The sequence below is a fragment of the Muntiacus reevesi genome, chromosome 13 (assembly GCF_963930625.1).
Source record: "Muntiacus reevesi chromosome 13, mMunRee1.1, whole genome shotgun sequence".
Classification (NCBI taxonomy): domain Eukaryota; kingdom Metazoa; phylum Chordata; class Mammalia; order Artiodactyla; family Cervidae; genus Muntiacus; species Muntiacus reevesi.
The window spans coordinates 50,773,894-50,794,411 of NC_089261.1; the positions used below are offsets into that span (position 1 = coordinate 50,773,894).

The 20,518-nt window shown below is 38.2% G+C and overlaps 1 protein-coding gene across 3 annotated transcripts; it reads right to left on the minus strand.

Moving 5' to 3' along the window:
* Positions 1-885: 885 nt before the first annotated feature.
* Positions 886-14,582, minus strand: PCDH18 (protocadherin 18). Of its 3 annotated transcripts, none has more exons than XM_065904230.1 (4): positions 11,656-14,582; positions 10,733-10,818; positions 10,480-10,643; positions 886-2,839 (listed from the first exon to the last, which is right to left on the minus strand). In XM_065904230.1, exons 1-4 carry the CDS (start codon positions 14,131-14,133, stop codon positions 2,172-2,174), a joined length of 3,396 nt encoding a protein of 1,131 aa, XP_065760302.1. In that variant the 5' UTR covers positions 14,134-14,582; the 3' UTR covers positions 886-2,171. The 3 variants fall into 3 exon arrangements, with proteins under 3 accessions (XP_065760302.1, XP_065760301.1, XP_065760303.1); XM_065904229.1 differs by having other exon boundaries at positions 10,733-10,821; XM_065904231.1 differs by lacking the exon at positions 886-2,839 and adding an exon at positions 2,873-5,166 and having other exon boundaries at positions 10,733-10,821.
* Positions 14,583-20,518: the final 5,936 nt, after the last annotated feature.

Here is a 20,518-nt window from a genome sequence, read left to right on the forward strand (position 1 = left end):
GAAAAGTGAAAATTTTGCACTAATATCCTTAACCTGTGGCATGGGAAGTAATAAGAAGTGTGGGAGGCTGGAGAAGCAAGGAATTTGAGATGAAATGCTCACTGTATAGACAATAGACAGAAGTCTTCTATTTAATACAATAGTGCATTTTATTTATTTTACATCATCCAAACATTGATTTCCAGCTTTGCTTCTTAAATTACTGTTGATGATTTAAATTAAGAACAGTGAAGTTATAAAAGTCTTTTTCTTAATGATAATATGTACTGAAAGGAAGTGAAGTTGAAAAGCAAAATGTATTTCAGTGTGGTTAGCATTTATATGTATAACCTGCTGAAATATAAACTGAAATTTCACTTGTAATTGCAATTCTTTCTACAAAGGAAGATGTGCCTTTTGAAAGATGCAACATATCTATTTGATGTAGTACTCATTTGAGAATTTAAATACCTGAGTTTCAGCCATTTTAAGGTTAACTTTTCCAGTCTTTCATTTCCCTACTAGTAAACCAAGGGAGATAAAATTTTCACCTCTTGGAAACACTGTAAGGTATAGACCTTTTCCCTGACACAGTGTAACACAGTATGCTTTGAGAAATAATTTGAAAAATGTTCAAGCAGTTACTATTGATTATTGCTTTTTTCTTTATACTTCAAATGCATTTAAATTCTTTAATTGACTGGAAATATGGTAGACTACTTTCATTCCCATTACAGATCTCAAATTCATTCCTTTTCCATTGTGGTTTTTCTTGTTTGCCAAGCCAATTGAATGCTCCCACTCTACTATTCAAAACCCAACACTGAAATACCCTCTTATGAAGGGTATGCTTCTTGAATAGCTTTTGAATGTATATGTAGGAACAGGACTCTGATTTATGGACGGTTCTTTAACTTTACTTTAATTTTCTTTTTATTTTCATTGACAGTAAAATTTTCTGGATACTACAATCAAGATAGTGTATTCATAGAAATAACATTAATAGAAGCTTGGTCATAAACGAGAACAGTCATAACACCAATGTCCCTTACCAAGGCATTCCACACAGAGACATAACAGCACAATAAATAAAGAATTTGCCGTTTGTCACATAACAACTAAAACAGAGTTGCAGTAAAAAACTGTAATTTTATAAATGTTCCTATACTAAAAATAAAAGCAAAAATATGGGATCATGCTCTAGAGACAAAAGCTAAGAGTGAAGAGTTATAGCAAAAAAAATTGCAAAAAATAAAAATGTTCAAGTATTGTGAGAGGAGAGGGGAAGATTTGAATGGAAGAGTTTCAGGATAAATCAATTATATTTACTACCCTAGGAAGGACACCGACATAATTGTCTTTGTCCATTAATACTTTATGCTGTTAAAATACACTGTTATCCATTTAAAGAACAAGATTCTATTTCCTTGGGACACCTCTCATATTACAAGGATGGAATAAAATTCATTGTTTACCTTGATTATAAGTAGATAATAATTTAGAAGTATTCTCAAGAACAGGCCGGTGTGATGCCCTGCAATAGTAGGAGCCTGGGAATTAAAAACTGATTCTACTCCTATTTCTTTAAATCATCTTCTGTGACAGATACTTCCCAGTCCTGAAATAAAATTTCACTTCATGTTTCAATTTTACTGTAAGAACTGAACTATTAGAACTAGCAGAGAGCAGTAAAAACAATAACAACAATAATAAAATAAACAGTTTACTGATGTTTACTTTTTCAAAAAAAAAGGTAATGAAAAAAGCTGGATCACTTAATGAAACTAAGAATTGAATAATGCTTTAGTGGGGTTATTCCTACAGGATAACAATTTCTTCCCCAACATAACTAATCTAAGCAGTGCGTTTATTCTTTGTGGTTGAATATTATATCAGATTTGAACAGTGGCTAGTTTCTACATGATTAGGAAAGACATGTTTGTCATGGGAGTAAAAAAATAAAATTTGTCTGTTAAATTACACATAAATATAAGGTACAAATGTATTTTTAAAATACAGATTAAAATAATCACACTTGCATTGTGTACATACGAAAATACAGTATTTAATATTCAATATACACAGACACATTTATGATAAATGCAACTATTTGGCAATGCCAGTTCCTTCAGGGTTTTTTGCTGTCTCCTATTTCCATCTACATGGAAACAAAAATGCTCTGCCAACATCTCCTAGCTCTGGCGGACATCCTGAAGCAGTTTGTTAATCTCAGCCACTAGCTCACTGGCATCCATGAGTTCATGTTTGCCGTCACTGAGGTGGTTAAGCACATTGTCAAAATCATCCTCTTCATAGTTCTCAGGGATCTCCTCCATGGCCGGCAGCCATTTTGAAGAAGGCTGCACGCTGGAGTGAGTTCCAAGGGGCGGCCCAGAGTTGCTGGTCGGGTTTTGAAAATGCGTACTGGCTGCCCAGGCCGCCACCCCCTGTGGGTAACCCACAGTCTTGGCTGGCAAAGGCCCCTTCCGGCGTTCCAGCGAGTTGGACCGCTCCATCTCACTGCACTCAGAATAGGTGTCCAGAGAAGGGGGCAAGAGGCGCTGGAACACGCTGCTCATCTCCGAGAGCAAGGAGGACGTGCTGGTGTCCCCCGCGTCCTCCTCACTCGGGGAGTCCTTCCCAAAGGTGGAAAAGCTCTTCTTCTTCTCCCCAGCGTCTACAGGCTGCACGTCATCCTCAAGACTCTGATGCGGATGCTGCTGCTGCGGCTGTGCTGGGAATTCCTCCCCGGGGATGAACATGTTGCTTCTATAATCCGAGGAGGGCGAGGGCAGCGGCGGCATCCAGCACTGGTCGGAGTGGCCCAGGACCCTGCACTCCTCCGTGCACAGCCTCATAGCTGCACTCAAGGAGGGCAACAAGAGCAACAGGGGTTCAGGGCTACGTGCCGGGTGACTCACACGAAACAGGAAAAATCGTCATTTTATTTTTTCAAATACACGATTCTAAACCATCATCATGATACTAACCTATTACTTTACACATTAGATGGACTATAATGACGACTTTAATTTGACTATTGATTTTATGCACCTGGTGTGTGTGTGTGAAAGTCTCACTCGTGTCCGACCCTTTGTGACCCCATGGACTATAGTCCATGGAATTCTCCACGCCAGAATACTGGAGTGGGTAGCCTTTCCTTTCTCCAGGGGATCTGCCCAACCCAGGATCAAACCCAGGTCTCCTGGACCTGGTTATATATACTTTTTCTTGTCCATCAAATAAGAAAGGAGGATTATGACTCATGTACTTCTCAGGAATATCATCTGCTCCTCAAGCAGAAAGAAAATGGATGGATAACTTACGAATGAAAATGTCTGGAAGAGAGCTAAGGTGTGAGTGATGAAATGTTTGCTGAACATAAACTCTATGAAAACCCAGAGGTGTACGGTGAAATCCATAACCTTAGAATACTACCAGATAAGCCTTGAGTAACACCTTTGAGTACCTTCTATAATGTAATCTATCTGACCTACTTTAGTGGAGGCACTGAGAATATAATAAACTAGTAAGTAATTATACTTATCAATCTCTCATAAAAATATACTGGATTATTTATTGACTTGTTACTTAAAACAGTAGTGCAAATTATCCTCAACTATCAGTCACCTGCAGTTACTCTGTTAAGAAGAAATCTTTTAGAGGTTTGAAATTCAAACAGTTGGAAAAGTTATCAAAAGATGAAGAATATGAAAAACAAACAAACAAACACTGGTTAGTTCTTCCAGATGTTATGATGCCCCATTGGAATGTGAGTGGCTACACTCAGAAAATAATCAGTGATATGAGAAAACCAGAAAAATGAAGAGGGGAAAAAAATCTCTAAATTTGGCAAGTATGTTAACTACATAACCACCAAGAAATGTGAAGATGTAAAAAACACTCCACAAACCATCCATCTCTTTCAGTGATCGTTAGGTCCTTTCAATATCATGATTTCATTTTAGCTCAAATGACAGAATGCAGAAAATGCAAGCTAATTATCTTAGATTTGAATTAAAACTGGATTGATATCAGCCATACTTATACATTCAGAGGTAATTCTGTAGATTTGGCTGCTTCAGAATGATTTCTCTTCCAAATTATTGCTAAAAAGGATGACTCTTGAACAATGCCAAATCCCTTGTAAAGGGAAGCAAGTTGTCAAGTGTGCTTTTTGCTGTATCCCCAGCACTAGGTAAAGTGTCTGAAGTGTCTGCATAAACTAGGCATTCGCTATTTTCTAATCATCAAGGAAATGCAAATCAGAACACACGATGAGAAATCACCTCCAACCTATCAGAATGACTGTAATAAAACATGAACATGAAAACCCAAAGGATAACATGTGAGGGGAGTGTGGAGAATTGGAACCTTTGTACACTGGTGTTGGGAATGTAAAGTGGTTGCAGGTACTATGGAAAATAATATGGAGGTTACTCAAAAAATTAAGAAAGAACCACCATATGATCCAGCAATCCCATCTTTTGGATTTACCCATAAGAATTGAAATCAAGATCTCAAAGAGATATAGCACTCCCCCTGTCTATGAAAGCACCACTCACAATAACCAAGATGTGAAAACAACCTAAATGTCTATCAGCTGTTGAATGGATAAAGAAAATGTAGTATATGCATACAATGGGATATTATTCAGCCTTAAACATGAAGGAAACTCTCTAAAATGTGATGATGTGGATGAACCTTGAGGACATTAAGCTTTGTGAAATAAGCTAGTCACAGGAAAACACATACTGCATGATTCCCTGTATTTGAGGCATCTAAAATGGTCCAATTCAGAGAATCCAGGAATGAAATGGTGGTTAACAAGCATTAGGCAGACAGGGAAATTGCTAATTAACAGACATAAATTTTCAGTTAAGCAAGATTAAATTCAAGAGATCCCCTGTACAACAGTGTACCTACTGTAAACAAGCTCACACGGCTAAAATTTTGTTAAGAGTAGATCCCATATTAAGTGTTCTTATACAATAAAATAAAATTTTGGAAAAGATTTATGCACAAGAAAGTGAAGAGTAAATGTCGCCTTTCAGAAAAGGAGATGTAAAGTACTCTGTTCAAAGGTGTGTAAGTCACTGCTCTTCATCATGGGCATCTCGAAGATAATTCTGTTCTTATACCTCATCCATTCTGGGCCTCAGTTCTTAATAATAGAGAAGGAGTGAGCTGAAGAACAAAAATGAGAGCAAGAACTGTGAGAAAAAGTGTCTGATTGTTAGGAAGGCTAGAAATTCAAAGTACAGAAAATGATGGATAGTGTGAATGCCAATCCCATGGGAATCACAATGGGGTGAGAGCAATAGTGAGAATCCTTGTGTCATTTTGCTATGAAGAAAAGTGACATTTAAATCAGCAAGAATAAAAAATATTTAGATGTGCTGACTTCAAGCATTATTACTATTTGGGGATATTTATCAACTATTGTTGTTTATCATACATGCACAAAATCAAAAGGTGTTGAAAGTAACTGGAATACCTCCATAGCAATGAGGTTTTCTAAGCATTGAAATAACTATCAAATGGTAATTAATTTTTTCCTTAATTCCCTGAGTCTCTGAAAGTGGAAAGGAGATCTGTCTGTATTGTCTTACATCCTTTTAGGAGGAAGAGTAACAGACCTAATGACATCTCTTCAGTTGTTTTCTGGCCTTTAATTCTGTGGGAAGGTCTTAATTGTTTGATTGAATTTGTTTTGTTTTAATGTTTAATGATGGGGGAGAAGAGGAAAAATTACACAAGCTTCTAAGAATCCTGAGCATAATCAGCTTTCTAGAGAACTGAATGTAATGAAAATCACAATCAATAGCATCTGAGTAATTAAAACAACAGTTCATATGAAAAATAAATTTGGTCATAGGAATTTTTAGTCAGGAAATGCTATTTTATACTTCACAATAAATAAATTGGGCTTTAGTTATAAACTAATAAATTAACATAAACTTTTAAAACTCAAAAATATGAAAATTAATGAATAAAGATTAATGGAGATGAGGGCTAAAATAATGGAGACGGAGGAACAGTGGCACAGAAGAGAGCATTTCTTTTTCCACTGATATTTCAACCTTTACCCCAAGACTCAACTGTGCGAAATCATTCTCAGTGTACATACAGTTTCATGTCACAGATGTTCTACACCACCATATCCAATGAATCAGGACTTGTTGGCTAGTGGTGCAAGTGGCTAATCTCACTTTGTTCCTTGAAAGCTCTTGTCAGGTGATTAAACTTTCTCTGAGGAGAGAAAGTCATGGGCAAACAGAAAACTCTGTTTTCCCACAGTATGATGGTGAGTTTTGTCTCTGTACTAGACCTTATAGGCAGGACGGGAAGCAGGCATTGAGTATAAGAAGATAAATATATGCCTAACTCCTATCAAACCATTAGTCATTGAGTGATCAATCTATTAAGAGCCTGCCATATGTAAAATGGTGTCATAGCTCCCGGCCCTCAAATGGTTTCCAGTACTAGAATAATTATCAAGTGTGACAAATGAGGTCATAGATGTCTAAAGCGTCAAACTATATGATGCTGAGACAACATGTAAAAAAACAAAATGTAGGATGTCACTTACATGTGGAATCTAAAAGCTATAAGTGGTGAATATAACAAAAAAGAAACAGGCTCACAGATAGAGAGAATGAACTAATGGTTACCAGTGGAGAGAGGGAAGAGGAGAGTGGCAAGATAGGGATAAGGGATTAAGAGGTACAAACTATTAGGTATAAAATAAATAACCTACAAGGATATATACAGCACAGGGAACATAGCCAATATTCTATAATAACTATAAGTGAAGTATAACCTTTAGAAATTGTGAATCACTGTATTATATACCTATAATATATAATATTGTAGAGCAGCTATACTTCAATAAAAATAAAATTAAAAAATAGAGTATAGGTGGATGCTGAAGCAGTTAAAGAGCAACTTGAAACAAACTTTGAGAGATGAATAGGATTTAGATAGACAAAGTAAAGAGAAGCTAGTTTTTCAGGTAGAAAGGTGAACATGAGTGAAGGATTGCTGTGTTATGTAGAAATGACCCTGCCTATTGCAAAAGATAAAAAAAATAATAAATTTAATAAGCTAGGACTGGATTTCACTGGCCTTGAAATGTCAAGACAAACAGCTAAATTAGGTGTTTCCGGGCAAAGAAAGTCAATTACTGTTTTTGAACTAAAAAAATATAAAATGTTCTGAAAAAGGTATTCAAGCTGTATGGAAGAAAGGGTTGACAAAGGAAGAAGCTATTGAAAAGTGAATATCACTTCATGTGCTGATACAGAGAAGCAACCAGAAGTAGGATACCAGCCATGAGAATGGAGAGGACGTGGAATTAGAGGAATGTTTGAATTTAGTAATCACAGATGTTACAGTGATAAAAAACAATGAAATGAGCTCAGTCAAGGAGTATCGCAGGGACATCCTAGTGTAGCTAACACTTTGGGAAGAGGGAGATTTTGCAAGTGTTTGTGTAGAGTTGTAATTCAAAGCTGAATGAGTAAGGAAGAAAGTACGTTGACAAACATGAGCCAACAGACAAAAATGTGTGCTGACTTTACTGTTCAGAATGCGGGGTCCTCCTGTGGGAATTAATAGAATGAATGACCAGAAATGACCCTGTTGGCAGGCAAAGCAACATAACATAATCTATATTTGATCACAGTCTAATGCAGAAAAAACAGTTGGACTAAGACACCGAAATCCTAAAAATATCCATGCTTTAAAATAACTGCGCTGATTTCTGTTAATGGCATTCAGATGTGGACTTAACATTTTTTTCTACTTGGAATATTTCCTGGGAATATACAGTTTACAAAGCAAAACTTTTACACACTAATGTGTTGAAAGAAACTACCATTGTGAAAGATAACCCAGAATATGGGTAATGTATCATCAGAATGATGGTGATAATTAAGTATAGATATTTGATTATGCACATTTCTACACTAGCCAAGCATACAAGAAGCTTAAGATATTTTATGGATCATTAGTAACTTCCTGATTCTCTGTGCCTCTAGAATAGTTTCTTCAATACCCCACATAGAGACAAGAAGTTAATAAGGCAGAAGTGTATGTATTGTAATACAATCTATTATAATAGTTACATGCCCTAGCAAAAGGGCTCTCCCACCACACACCTGGATTAAGTATAATTTTCTGGAATTGCTTTTTAAAGAGTTGTCTACATATTAACTGGTGTTATTAATGGTAATATAAAAATGAGCCTCTAACTTTCAGAAGAAATGTGACTTAGGAGGAGTCTAAAGTTGCTCACTAAATAAGACTCTAGTATCTAGAGTTTATCAATATCCACCTACTATTTCCCCAATTATTCTTTATTCTTTAACACCTATTTTAATTACTTTAATTCAAGCAGTAGACAACTCTCCTGCCATGAACATACCTGGCGGTGGTAACTTTGAAAATACAGGCTAGAATGAAAGAGGAGTTGTGACCTTTTTTAAAAAAAAATTAGACCATGATTAGCTATTGAATTAGAGAATTTCAGAGTTTAAAAAGGACTTTAGGCATCACTTGGGCCTGGCAAAGTTATTTAAGCAGTGGCAGTTATTCTGTTAACTATAGTGATAAATGAAAATTGTGTCAATGAGTCAACTTTCTACAACTGAAAAAATAACTTAGGAAATATTGGTATTATACCCATGATATGTTTCCATTTGATGAAATAATTTAAGTCAGGAAATTATATTATTGAAAATTAGGGATCAATATTCAAAATTTGAGTTCCACCAGGATTATAGAATCATAGAAATTCAGCCAACTTTTTCATTTCATGGGTAAGAATAACAGAACTGTTTGTCTATGAGCAAATTGTCTGAGGCCATATATATTCCACTAGATTTTTCAAGAATTTCTCTTTAAATTGGTCTAGAGAATTTATGAATTTAACAAAAGCAAACAAAAAACCCCACCATGAGTGACTGTGTATCAGCTCAATGTACATTGATTGTAGCCCTTAGTGCCACTAGAAGTCCTTCCCATGCATCATCCTGTCAGAAATGCAGTAATAGCATAATTAAATAGGCAGCATTTCATTGGTTCTCAGACAGGTAGTAAGACTTCAGAAAGGCAAAACAAATATGTCACTCAAAGTACTAAAAAAAAAACAAACAAACCTGTTACTTTATATTATTCTTGATAGATCTGTGTTTGTGAGTAGAGGCATGGGTTCAAATCTCACCTCTAAAATATACAAATTGCTTGATTTTGTATACCTTTTTTTTTTTAACCTTTATAAGTTTCTGTTTTCAAATCTTAAAAAAAAAAAAAAAAGAACACTACTGTTATTACCACCACCCCTAATTGCTATGCCAGAGTGTTGGGAGAGGCAGTGCAGGCACAGAACTCATGAGCCCAGAGGAGGCACTGGGCAACTGTGCCTGTGACTGCCTGGATTAATATTAATACTGCTGCAGCTTACTGCCACCATTACGACTACAGTTTACGAGAGCTAGCGTTTCTGGTCACTGATTTCCACGGAGTTTCTGTGGCTCTCTGAAGCTCCCTCAGGTCTGTTTCCTAAACTGTCTTATTTATCTGTATTTAGGAAACAGTTGTTCATGGACTCACATAGGTAATACCATTTTGTTCTCCTTTTCTTTCATTTATCACTTCGTTTATTCATTTATCAAGTGGCAGATATTTGATCAACATTCAGTGGAATTTAGAAATATAAGTAGCCAAAGGAATAGGTTCTGAAGGGTTGATTTAATATTATAGTCTTTAGTAACAGGGTTGCTACAGTGAGGCAGTCAGTATTTACTCAGCTGGATCTGAGAGTTTCTACTGCAGGATTAGAGAGGAGGGACTCGAAGGAAAACGTGGCTCACAACTTAATAGGGTCTCCTCCATCTAGCTGTGTACTTATAAATTCCCCTCCTGGACTCCTGTCCCTCCTTCATTGCAGTGGAGACATAAAATGAAAGGTGGCAAGAAATATTCCATGCTTGCCACCTACAAAGATGCATTCTTTTGCCTATTTTTAGTGATTGAAGTGTACCATTCCCTAGTGTATTTTCATCTCTGATTATGTGAGTTGGTTCCCATCACAGGAAATGTGTCCTCCAAATTATAGGCCTGCTTACCACTAGGCACCAAAACAGGCTGTCTGAATAAAAAACAACCACCCAGTAATTTGACAGAATTGCTCAAGAGTGCCCTATGGCTGTAGTGGATGGGGGAGAAAGAGGAGGGAAGTGGTGTGGTTTTCTATCCTCCTCTCCCCACTCCTTCCTTCTTGTCCCCTTAAGCTTTCCTGTTTATTCCCTTTCTCTACCAACTGATTACTATGAATTTTAATTAAACAACATAAAATTGTTTCAATTTATGTTCATTGCTGATAGTGTGCATATAGCTACTTTAGTACAAAGAAAAAATAAAAGCATGGGAGAAACCACTCACTCCACTGGTGCAGTAGACCTGAAAATAAGGATTTATCTGTCACCACACTCTTACCTGCTGGAATTCTTCCATCTGTAAGAAACAGATCACTGAATCCTTCACCCAGCAGCCTGTCTATTGGAGAATCTCGCCCCAGATCATAATCACTGTCTCCTGCTTCACTGTCACCACGGCCACTGTCTTTCAAGCTAAATTTGTCCATGTCCTGAAGGGCATATCTAGAAAGAGAAGTCAGGGAAAGTATAGATTTTACTCTTCAGCATTAGGTTATTGCAGATATAATAGGTAACAGGAGGGTCATTCATACCTATAGCTCCTGGAATATTTGTTTCCTCTAAAACTTGGCCTTGGCTGATATTGTCCCTGGTGAAGCATTGAAAGAAGCTGGGAGACCTGCTGGAAACCAAACAGACTGTATTGATTCCTGGAAACAAATCCCCCAATACTCAAAAGCTTTAAGCAAGCAACTACAGTTACTACTCATTATTTCATCCTAATTAATTGAACATGTTATCTTCATTTTAAAGACCTACACATGCTAGGCTCTGATAGACCATGCAGCCAAGCCACCTAACAGAACTGAAATAAGTCCCAGAGAGATTTAGATGTTATCATACAGCTGACGTTTTCTTTTTGAAAGAGGATTCCTTTATTTAAAAATGACTGATTACCTCTATTTTATTGTTCAGGTTAAAGTGATCAGTTATAAAAATACATGGAAAATGCTGTAAAAATACATGGAAAATGCTGTAAAAATACATGGAAAATGCTGTAAAATGCTGTAAAACACATGTAGTCAAAATAATGTCAGAAAAATTTCAAAAGTTGAACAAATACACATGCATGTATGGGATTCTGGATGCCTCCATTTTAAAATTTTTCTTAGAGACCATAACTATGAGAATTAGAGCAAGCCCCTTTGTTTCTGGCTTGAAGTATCATAATCTGAGGATAAGGGGACTCTAATTAGATAGTCCTTTGCTAGCTTCACATTTACTTTTCAACATTACACATAGTACTTGCAAGCAGATTCTTTATGAACAACTTAATTCCAGCATGCTGAGGTGTGTATATTTGCTTTATCTACATAATGTAACATGCATCCTATTTAATTTCCATTTTGTTAGTACTGTTACTTAGTAATGGAGACATTTAAGAACTAAGGCATAGACAACTTCTGACTACTAACAACTGAGTGTGTCAGTGAATAGGTGCACGGTGTGATCTTACCTCAACAGCAGGGGTGGCATGGGTGAGTTCTAATGAGAAATTCTCTGGCACGTGGTTTGATGAGATGGTCACCAAACTGTTGAGGGACTGGTGACTGTTGTGACTCTGCCGGCTGCCCATTTGCCCTCTTTCTAAGGTTGGAGATGAAGACGGAGATGACCTGTGATGAGATCTGATGGGCAGGGTGCCATTAACAGTAGGCACCAATGTGATGTCCCCTTTGTGGATCTGCCTGGAGGGTCTCTTGGGGTGATGCTGGTATGTCGATTCTGCTACCCTGCAGTTGTAGGATCTAGTGTCTTTTTTTTCTCGGTTACACCTAGTTGCAAACAGCACCATAATAACCAACAACACTGCACAAATTGCTCCTAAGGAAATGATTATAATCATGGAGACATCCAAGGGTGCCTGGCTTACTGAGGTCATTGCTGTACTCGTCACCGACTCTGCATATTCAAAGATCACACACTTCAAAAGGACTTTGGTATGCAGCTGAGGATTGCCTTTGTCCTGGATGACAACTGAGAGCTCCCATTCTGTGTAGGGAACAGAGTCCATGCTTACGTTGATATGGATGTCACATGATCGTGGATCAATTACAAAGATATTCTCCTCATTACCTGCTACTATGGAGCAGCTGAGTTCTGCATTCACACCAGAGTCTCTGTCAATTGCCCTAATTCTTGTGACATGAAAGCCGCTTTCAGCCCCTTTGGGGATGGAGATTTCTGCGGTGTTATTGCGCAGTGCAGGCCCTATAACCACAGGGACGTTGTCATTTTCATCAATGATGGTAAGCACAACTGTGGTATTGCTTACAAGTTGCTTTGGACTTCCACCATCTCTTGCTTCGACCACAAAAGTGATCTGACTCACCTCCTCATGGTCAAAGATTCTGAGGGCGTAGATGGCTCCATTAGATGGGTCAATGGTTACATATGTAGTTATGGAACTTCCCAGGATAAAACTCTCCAAAATGGTATATGTCACTTGCCCATTTTCTCCAAGATCAGGATCTGTGGCTGTAACGGTGGTGATATATGCCCCGGGTGAGTTATTCTCTGAGATTGCAAATTCATATCGACTTCTCTGGAAGTGGGGTGGATTGTCATTTATATCATTGATTTGAACAGTAAAATGTTTTACTGTAGAGAGACTGGGTGTCCCCTTGTCCTCAGCAATTACAGTCAAACTGTATTCAGATCTCTTTTCTCTATCCAGCGTGGCATTTGTCAAGATTAAATAATTGTTTTCATAAGTCTTCTGAAGTTTAAAGTGACCATGTCCATGAAGCTTACAAACTATTTCTCCATTCAGCCCAGAATCCTTGTCCTGAACCCTGACCAAGGCAACAAATGTGTCAATAGGGTCACCTTCAAAAATATAAGAAATTTCTTCTTTTCCAGGGGACATGAGGTTTATGCTAATTTCAGGTTTATTGTCATTAACATCCACAACCTTAATTATAATTTTGCAATGAGCTGGGATTGAATTTGGACCCAAATCTTGAGCCTGAACATCAATCTCATAGGATTTGGTGATTTCATAATCCACCTGCTTGAAGAGAGTCAAATGTCCTCTTTCTGAATCAATCTTAAAAGTCTCTATAATTTTGGGAGACACATGACTGCTGAAGGAATAGACAATTTTCCCATTAGCGCCCTCATCTGGATCAGTGGCATTCAGATCGAGGAGCAAAGTGCCAACGGGGGAGTTTTCTAAGAGTTGTATTATGTAAGACTGCTGCTCAAAAGCAGGGCTGTTGTCATTAGAGTCTGAAATGCTGATTTTTAGTATGGATGAGCCAGACCTCTGAGGCACCCCCATGTCTGAGGCAGTGAGCTGAAGCTCATAGCTTGACTTCAGCTCCCGATCCAGCTCTCTGACCACTATGAGTTCTGCATACTTTGCTCCATCAGTCCTGGTTCGAACCTCGATATTAAAAAAATCATTGGCAGAGAGAGAGTACGTGTGCAGGGAATTTTCCCCAACATCTGGATCAAATGCACTGTCCAGAGGGATACGGGTCCCCACTGCCGCGCTTTCTGAAATCTCAATAGGTATGAGAGCTCTTGAAAACTGAGGCGAATTGTCATTAATATCCAGCACTTCAACTTCAATATGGAAGAGCTGCAGATGCTCAGTGGGCAGAGTGATCACATCAAACTCTATGGAACAGTTCAAGTTTTTCTGGCATAGTTGTTCGCGGTCAATTTTTGCTCCTATGCTGATTTCCCCGTTATCCTCGTTGACCACGAGCAGAGGAGAATTTCCCCGTTGCATGGCTCGGAAGCGAACGGTAGAAGGATTAGGCAGCTTAACTAACACATCAGCCACATCCTCTGATAGTCTTGCAATTACCGATCCAACCCTCTGCTCCTCATAAATCCTGTATTTCAAATTCTTGCCCAGCACATGCGAGTTGAAAGACACCACCAGGAGTGCAAAAACAAACGTAAAGTGCATTTTAGCATTCATTTGGTACACCGGTCAGTTTATGAGATTCCGCTCACAGAGCAAGTTAAAACAGCAAACCAATTCCCTCAACTTCCTTTGGCAACTTAAAGCTAAGCTACATTTGGTACCGGAAACTTGAAAGCGTCTCTTAATAACACAGCACAGCAATTAACAGCTCGCAAACTTTTGCTTTATACACACCGTGTCACGCCTTCCAGATATTACCGGCATGGAGTCCAGTCCTTGCATTTGTTTGGCCGTTCGTCCTCTCGGCAGGCAGAGAGAGTGTCACCTCCGCGTTTTCCCCCTTGTGTAGTCGGAATCCATCTATTGCAGCGTGCCGGCGGAGCCCGCAATGGATCTTTCCCGAGCGATTCTCTCTTTCTTTCTCTGCTCGGCTGCAGACTAAACGCCCGTGATTGCTGACTCCAGTCTAAAATCTGTACAACTTCACTTCAACTCAGACAAAGCTCTCTGGCCCGGCGTGTGTTGAATCGCTTCCAGCCAATCAGCGTCCTTCCAAATCAAACGCTGATGGAGTCCCCAAAGCGAGGGCTGGGCAGACTGGAGCGGAGGGTGGGAGGAGGAGGAGGAGGAGGGAGACGCGGAGGGCCGGGGCGGGCGCTGGGGGCGCGGGAGAGAGCGAGCCGGGGAGAGCGGGGCCGGAGGGCTGGGGCGCGGGATGCGAGGGGCTCCGTGGCGGCGCCCGCCTTCCCCCACCCCCTCCCTTCCTCCTCTGCATCTACTGCATTCACTTTCTCTGAGCGTGCCACGACAAAGGAGAGACAAATTACAGAAGAAAAACTTTAAATCAACTTCTGGTCGCCTTTATTTATTTGGTGTTTTAAATTGGCCTGGTTTTCTTAATTGCCCTTTCTTCTTCCGCAAACATGTAATCATCTTGCTTTTCATAGTCCTTAAGTACTGGTTTAACTTAAAATACCTCTAAGTGCATTTTGTTGGTGGAGGAATTTAATAAAATTTGAAAACTTCCTTCTAATTATGCTTGTTTGCCCGCCTCCTTCCCCTCCCCCTCTGTAAATACTTGGGTCTTTCTCCTTCTGTGAGCACAGGCAGATTTTCTTGTGCTCTGTTTTAAAGAATAGAACTAGTAAAGAGGTTTCATTTTCTGTTTTTCTTTCATCTTTATTCTTTGAAGATAAGAAAAGGGCTGTTTTCCACTCTTGATTTCTCTTAATTAGCAAGATTTAAAGGAACACCTTAAGATTTGAAACTAATATAGCTGCAAATAGAACAATATAGTTCTACCTTATAACATTTCTTGCCTGGAGTTTGGCCAAAATTGGCTATGATATTTCTTTGCCCTGTACTTCAAAAAATCCTATTTACCTTTGGTAAAAGACATTTCATGCTTTAGCATGTCAATTTCTACCGAAAAGGTACTAGACTATCTATACATGGTGAAGCTTCACAATGAATACTGGGGGGACATGGACTTAGAAATTTACAAGTCAAATTTTTATAATATATGTATTATTTATGAAAACACTTTTAGGATTTGTATTTTAAAAACCCAAAGCTTGTTTACATTGAAAAATAAAATGCCTGAGCTGAAAATTGTATTTTGTGTGCATCAAAATGCTAAGGAAATATCATGGGAGGTTTGTGCTCTATCCAGGTCACAGAAACTGATATGGTATTCTTATTTGAAAATATGATTATTTATGATGTTCTTTCTGCTCTGCAATTCCTTTTAAGTTTATCATCATGGCTCTATTCTTAATGCTTTTTTTTCCCCCATACCTCTTGCATAATTCCTCAGCTGTCTTCATCCACTTGCATATATGCTGTTTCACATAATCTCACTGTCACTTTTTCCCATTTATTTTCTCCCACTCTCTATTTTGCCCCCCAGAAACATATAAAAAAAGTAATTTTCTGATTTTTCCACTTTGCTTACTCTCAGCAGAGCTCAGCTAAAGTAACTAAGAAGATTCTTTCCAAAAGAGAAAGCAGAGGAGTCTCAGCGTGAATTCTCCTTCTTTTTAGGCATTCAAAAGCATTTTATAAGCCATTGTCTTTTTCTCCCCCCTTGAGAAACCAGTGCTGTGTGGTAAATTGTGCAGAATAGAAATGCCTATAATGAATGTATTTAGTACTGGGTCACGCTGATGAACATTCTGCCCCCATGAATAATACTGTTTTACAAGTTTGTAGCCCTTTCAAATTGCTGATCCTCAAACCCTATAGCAAAACTAGGAAAACTACCACAAGCAACTGGGACTTTAGAAACCCATAGCCATCTGTCCTAGATCTCTAACAATCTCAGTCAATAATTATATCAATTCAGGCTTTAGTGAACCCCTTTGCAGACACCAAAAGAGCAAAGAAAGGAATTAGTGACTATTCAAAGTTGGGGTGAAAATTCAAAGGTAATCTAATTCTATTAGTTCTAGGAGAATTTTCTTTTTGGATTTGGTAAGTCTACCTCCCAATACCCCAAGAGCAATGGTTTTGATTATCTTAATGTAAAAGACATTTTTCCTATGCTTAAAAAGTAAAAATATCTTTAAAATCTTTCACTTATTTCTGACAGTGAGCTTGAACAGAATTAACTGTTGTGAAAAAGAGCTTCAGAGGTAACTTACTGAAATATTTGAAATCAGTTATAAATTAGTATAAACTCATAAGAAGTGTATTTCCATGAGTAAATTGTTAAAGAACGTTGAATCCTTTCATGCAGGAGGGCTTTTTTCTCTTGTTGTATCATCCTTACCAAATACTGCTTCATTTTCAGCTGGTCAGTCTCTCCCTGAGGAATTATATATACCTACATGATAGTATTTTGCTTTTGATTTCTCCTTAGTGTATATTACTCTGCTTTTTCAAACTTGTTTTCAAAAAGTACAAAATAGAAACTAAATCTTTCCTTCGAACTTTCGGTTAGTTCCAGCAATTCAAAATGTCCTTATTTGGTAGCCCTGAATAGAAAATCCTAAAAAAATATCTGTCCCTCATATCCCTTGCTGTTTATAAAAGGATTTGTGTTGGGGAAGAAAACTGATAAACTTCTGTTAGTTGTTGTCTAATGATGATTGGATTTAACTTTCTTCTTCTTGAATTTTACAAAGTCATGAAAAAGTGATAGACCCTGAAACAACTTTTTAGATATCCTAGTGATGAAGTAGTGATAGAATGTTCCTTAGTGTCCAAACTCGTTTAACATGGAGGCCTTCGTTGACAAGAAAGAAGAGGGCTTCTTCTCTTGAGGACTGTGGCATTCTGAGTGATGATAGCCACTCCAGCTCCTGGAGGAGAATCTCAGCTACTTCCATCCTGTTGTGCATATTTTATTCACAAATCTCCTTTTACCTCATCAGCCTAAGTTGGCTGAAAATTGCTAAACCTAGAGAAAAGATACCAGCTGGCATAGGCTATATATCCAGTCACTTTTACCATGTCATTTCTTGTGATAATTTTTGGCTCTTCTGTTCGTGGGATTCTCCAGGCAAGAACACTGGAGTGGGTAGTCATTTCCTCCTCTAGATCTTCCTGACCCAGGGATCAAACCAGGGTCTCCTGCATTGCAGGGAGATTCTTTACTGTCTGAGCCAGCAGGGAAGCCCAGCGAAAACAAAGCTTTATAATTCTAAATCTTTAATGGTTTCTTTCCTACTGAAGGTGCTTCCCTGGTGGCTCAATGGATAGAGTCTGCCTGCAGTGCGGGAGAGCTGTGTTTGACCCCTGGCTTGGGAAGACCCCAAGGGAAGGAAATGGCAGACCACTCTAGTATTCCTGCCTGGAGAATTCCATGGACAAAGGAGTCTGATGGGCTACAGTCCATGGGGTCACAAAGAGTCAGACATGACTGAGTGACTAACACTTTCACTTTTCTTTTTTCCTACTGAAGAAGAGAGGAAGGGTAAGACTCAGTTGTAAAGCTCATATACTTCTCCATTATATCAACGATATTGACTTTTTGGTCCCAGAATACAAAATTATAGTCACTAAAATTTCTTACAAACAGATGTCAATTTTGTTTAAATTTTTTAGTTATTAATTTGTCTTTCTCTAGGATTTCACAATCTTTTTGCAAATTGGCATACTATGATAACCTTTCTCATACCATTTGTTGTGAAATGCCTTGTAGGAGGAACTTATATTCTTGCTTGTAACAAACCTAATAGTTACTCTACTGTATATCTTGGGAAATGAGGTAAGAGCAAAAGCTTTACCAGCTAGAAGTTGTTAAAGTTAAGTAATCTCAATACTCTGGAACTATTTAAAATAAAAAGCTTGACTTTTTATATGAGGTCAACTCATGTACCAATGCAGGTACCCCCAGGTGGTAGTTGTATAATCTTGAACAGTTTATTATCTTCTCCCAATCTGGCTAATCCTGTGGGACTAAGCATTGTGTGCTATAAAGAATTCTTATAAGAATTTAAAAAATTGTGTAGAAGAAACATACAGCAGAGAGAGTGAACAGGGTAGACAAATGTTGGTTTCCTTTTCTTAGCCTCTGTGTGTCTGTTTTCTTCCTAATTCCATTGGAGGGGTGGAGGAAGGAATATGAATTATAACCACAGTCCTGCTTGCTTTTCAAGCTTTTGGTTTATATACTTATTTAATTTTATGCTGGAAAGATGAATCTCTCCCCATTTTTGATTTATGAAGGTCACTTGTGAGCCATAATTGACAAAGCTAATAGTAGTGATCCATGAAGATCTTGAAAACTTGATGGTTCACTGAAGAAAATTCCACAAAATCCATAAACATATTTAAGTATACCTAGACCCTAAAACTTAAATATGTTTATGGATTTTGTGGAATTTTCTTCAGTGAACCACCAAGTTTTCAAGATCTTCATGGATCCTAAAACATAGAAATGTATTTAATACCACAATACAGGTAAAAGAAGTTCATGTTGTTCTCCCTGTATTCCATTTTCTAACCTATGCAAGAAGATAACAATATAAAATCACTGAAGAGTGTGAACTCTTTATTGGAACATAATTATTAGCATAAGATCTAGGACTGAGACATGAAAATGGATCCTAAATTATCCTGAGACTTGCAGTATAGAAATAGATTTTATGAGAATTCTGATCAAAACAATGAGATAAAGGCCCAATTGAGGACCACACACCTGCAGGCAGGGCTGTGCAGGTGCCACGAGGCAGCATAAGTGGAAGGCCTGGAAGACATGGAGTCCCTGAGATGCAGTGACAGGTGCTAGGCCAGTTTTATCTGAGTGGGCAATCAGTATTTGGGATGTCCTGCCAATGGTAGAGTGCCAAGCTCCAGCAGATGACTTAAGGGCTGGCAGCAGGCAATCAACTGAGTCCAGAATACCAGGCACACAGGTAAGCTTTTCATTTTAGGATTTCAGGCCTTCTGAGCCAGACAGGTTATGAAATTAGTTTTTAACATGGAGAGAACAAGACGGGTACGGGGACCTAAGATCCAGTATTCTGGAAGTGGTCATTTACCAGGAGCCTAGTCAAAATTTGAGAAAGATCACAAACTTAAACTATATGGCAGCAGGGTTGGTTTTAGTATTAATCATCGGGACTATCATAGAGGCTCTTAAATTTCTTTCTCATCAAGATGATATCCTGAGGCAGAAACTAGTCCTACACACTGCGTTCCAAAAGTTACTGCTGAGAAGATTCGAGGAAATCTGGGGGACCTCAAGTCCTTCAGTGAGTTGAGTCTGAGTTCTCAGTTTACAGCATCGCTATACAGTGTATGGTCCAGAGAGCAGCAGCCTGGGCATTATCTGGAAGCTTGTTAGAAATGCAGAATTTCAGACAGTACCCCAGACCTACTCAAACAGATTCTGCATTTTAATAAGATCCTAGGCTGATTCCTATGCACATTAAAGATTGAGACACAATGGTACAAAGAGTAATCTATTGTCTGGAGTGGTTGCAACCCTAACATAATGGTGCTCACATCCTATGTGCTGTGAGATTTTGCTCCTCCAGGGAGTTTAGACAATTGGGACAATTGGCATATGGTGAAGATTACCACAGAAGGGCCGAGGTTTAGATTCCATTAATTCCTGAATGTAAGTAGAAGTAATATTAGAAAACTTCTCTATTTAGTTAAATTCATAGAAAGAAAAGGGAATTGAGCTTCCCTCTGGATTCAGTGTTTTATACCGGTTTTCTCCCTGTCCTCATCTATTTAGAAAGTACACTTTTCATTTGGGAGGGGAATCCTTTTCAAAAAGAGAAATCTAATTCTTTTTGAGGAGCTATTTCTGAAGGCAAAAATATTTCCAGTGTCATTACATATATGTTTATTTGTACATATGTGTATGCTTAGGAATTCCTGAGTGTTTTGTATTTGTCAGGTATATGTAAATGGCACATTTGCATTCTGTTTTCTTCATGCAAATAGTCCTTTTTACTCAGTGGTGTGGGAAAGCAGATCTTGA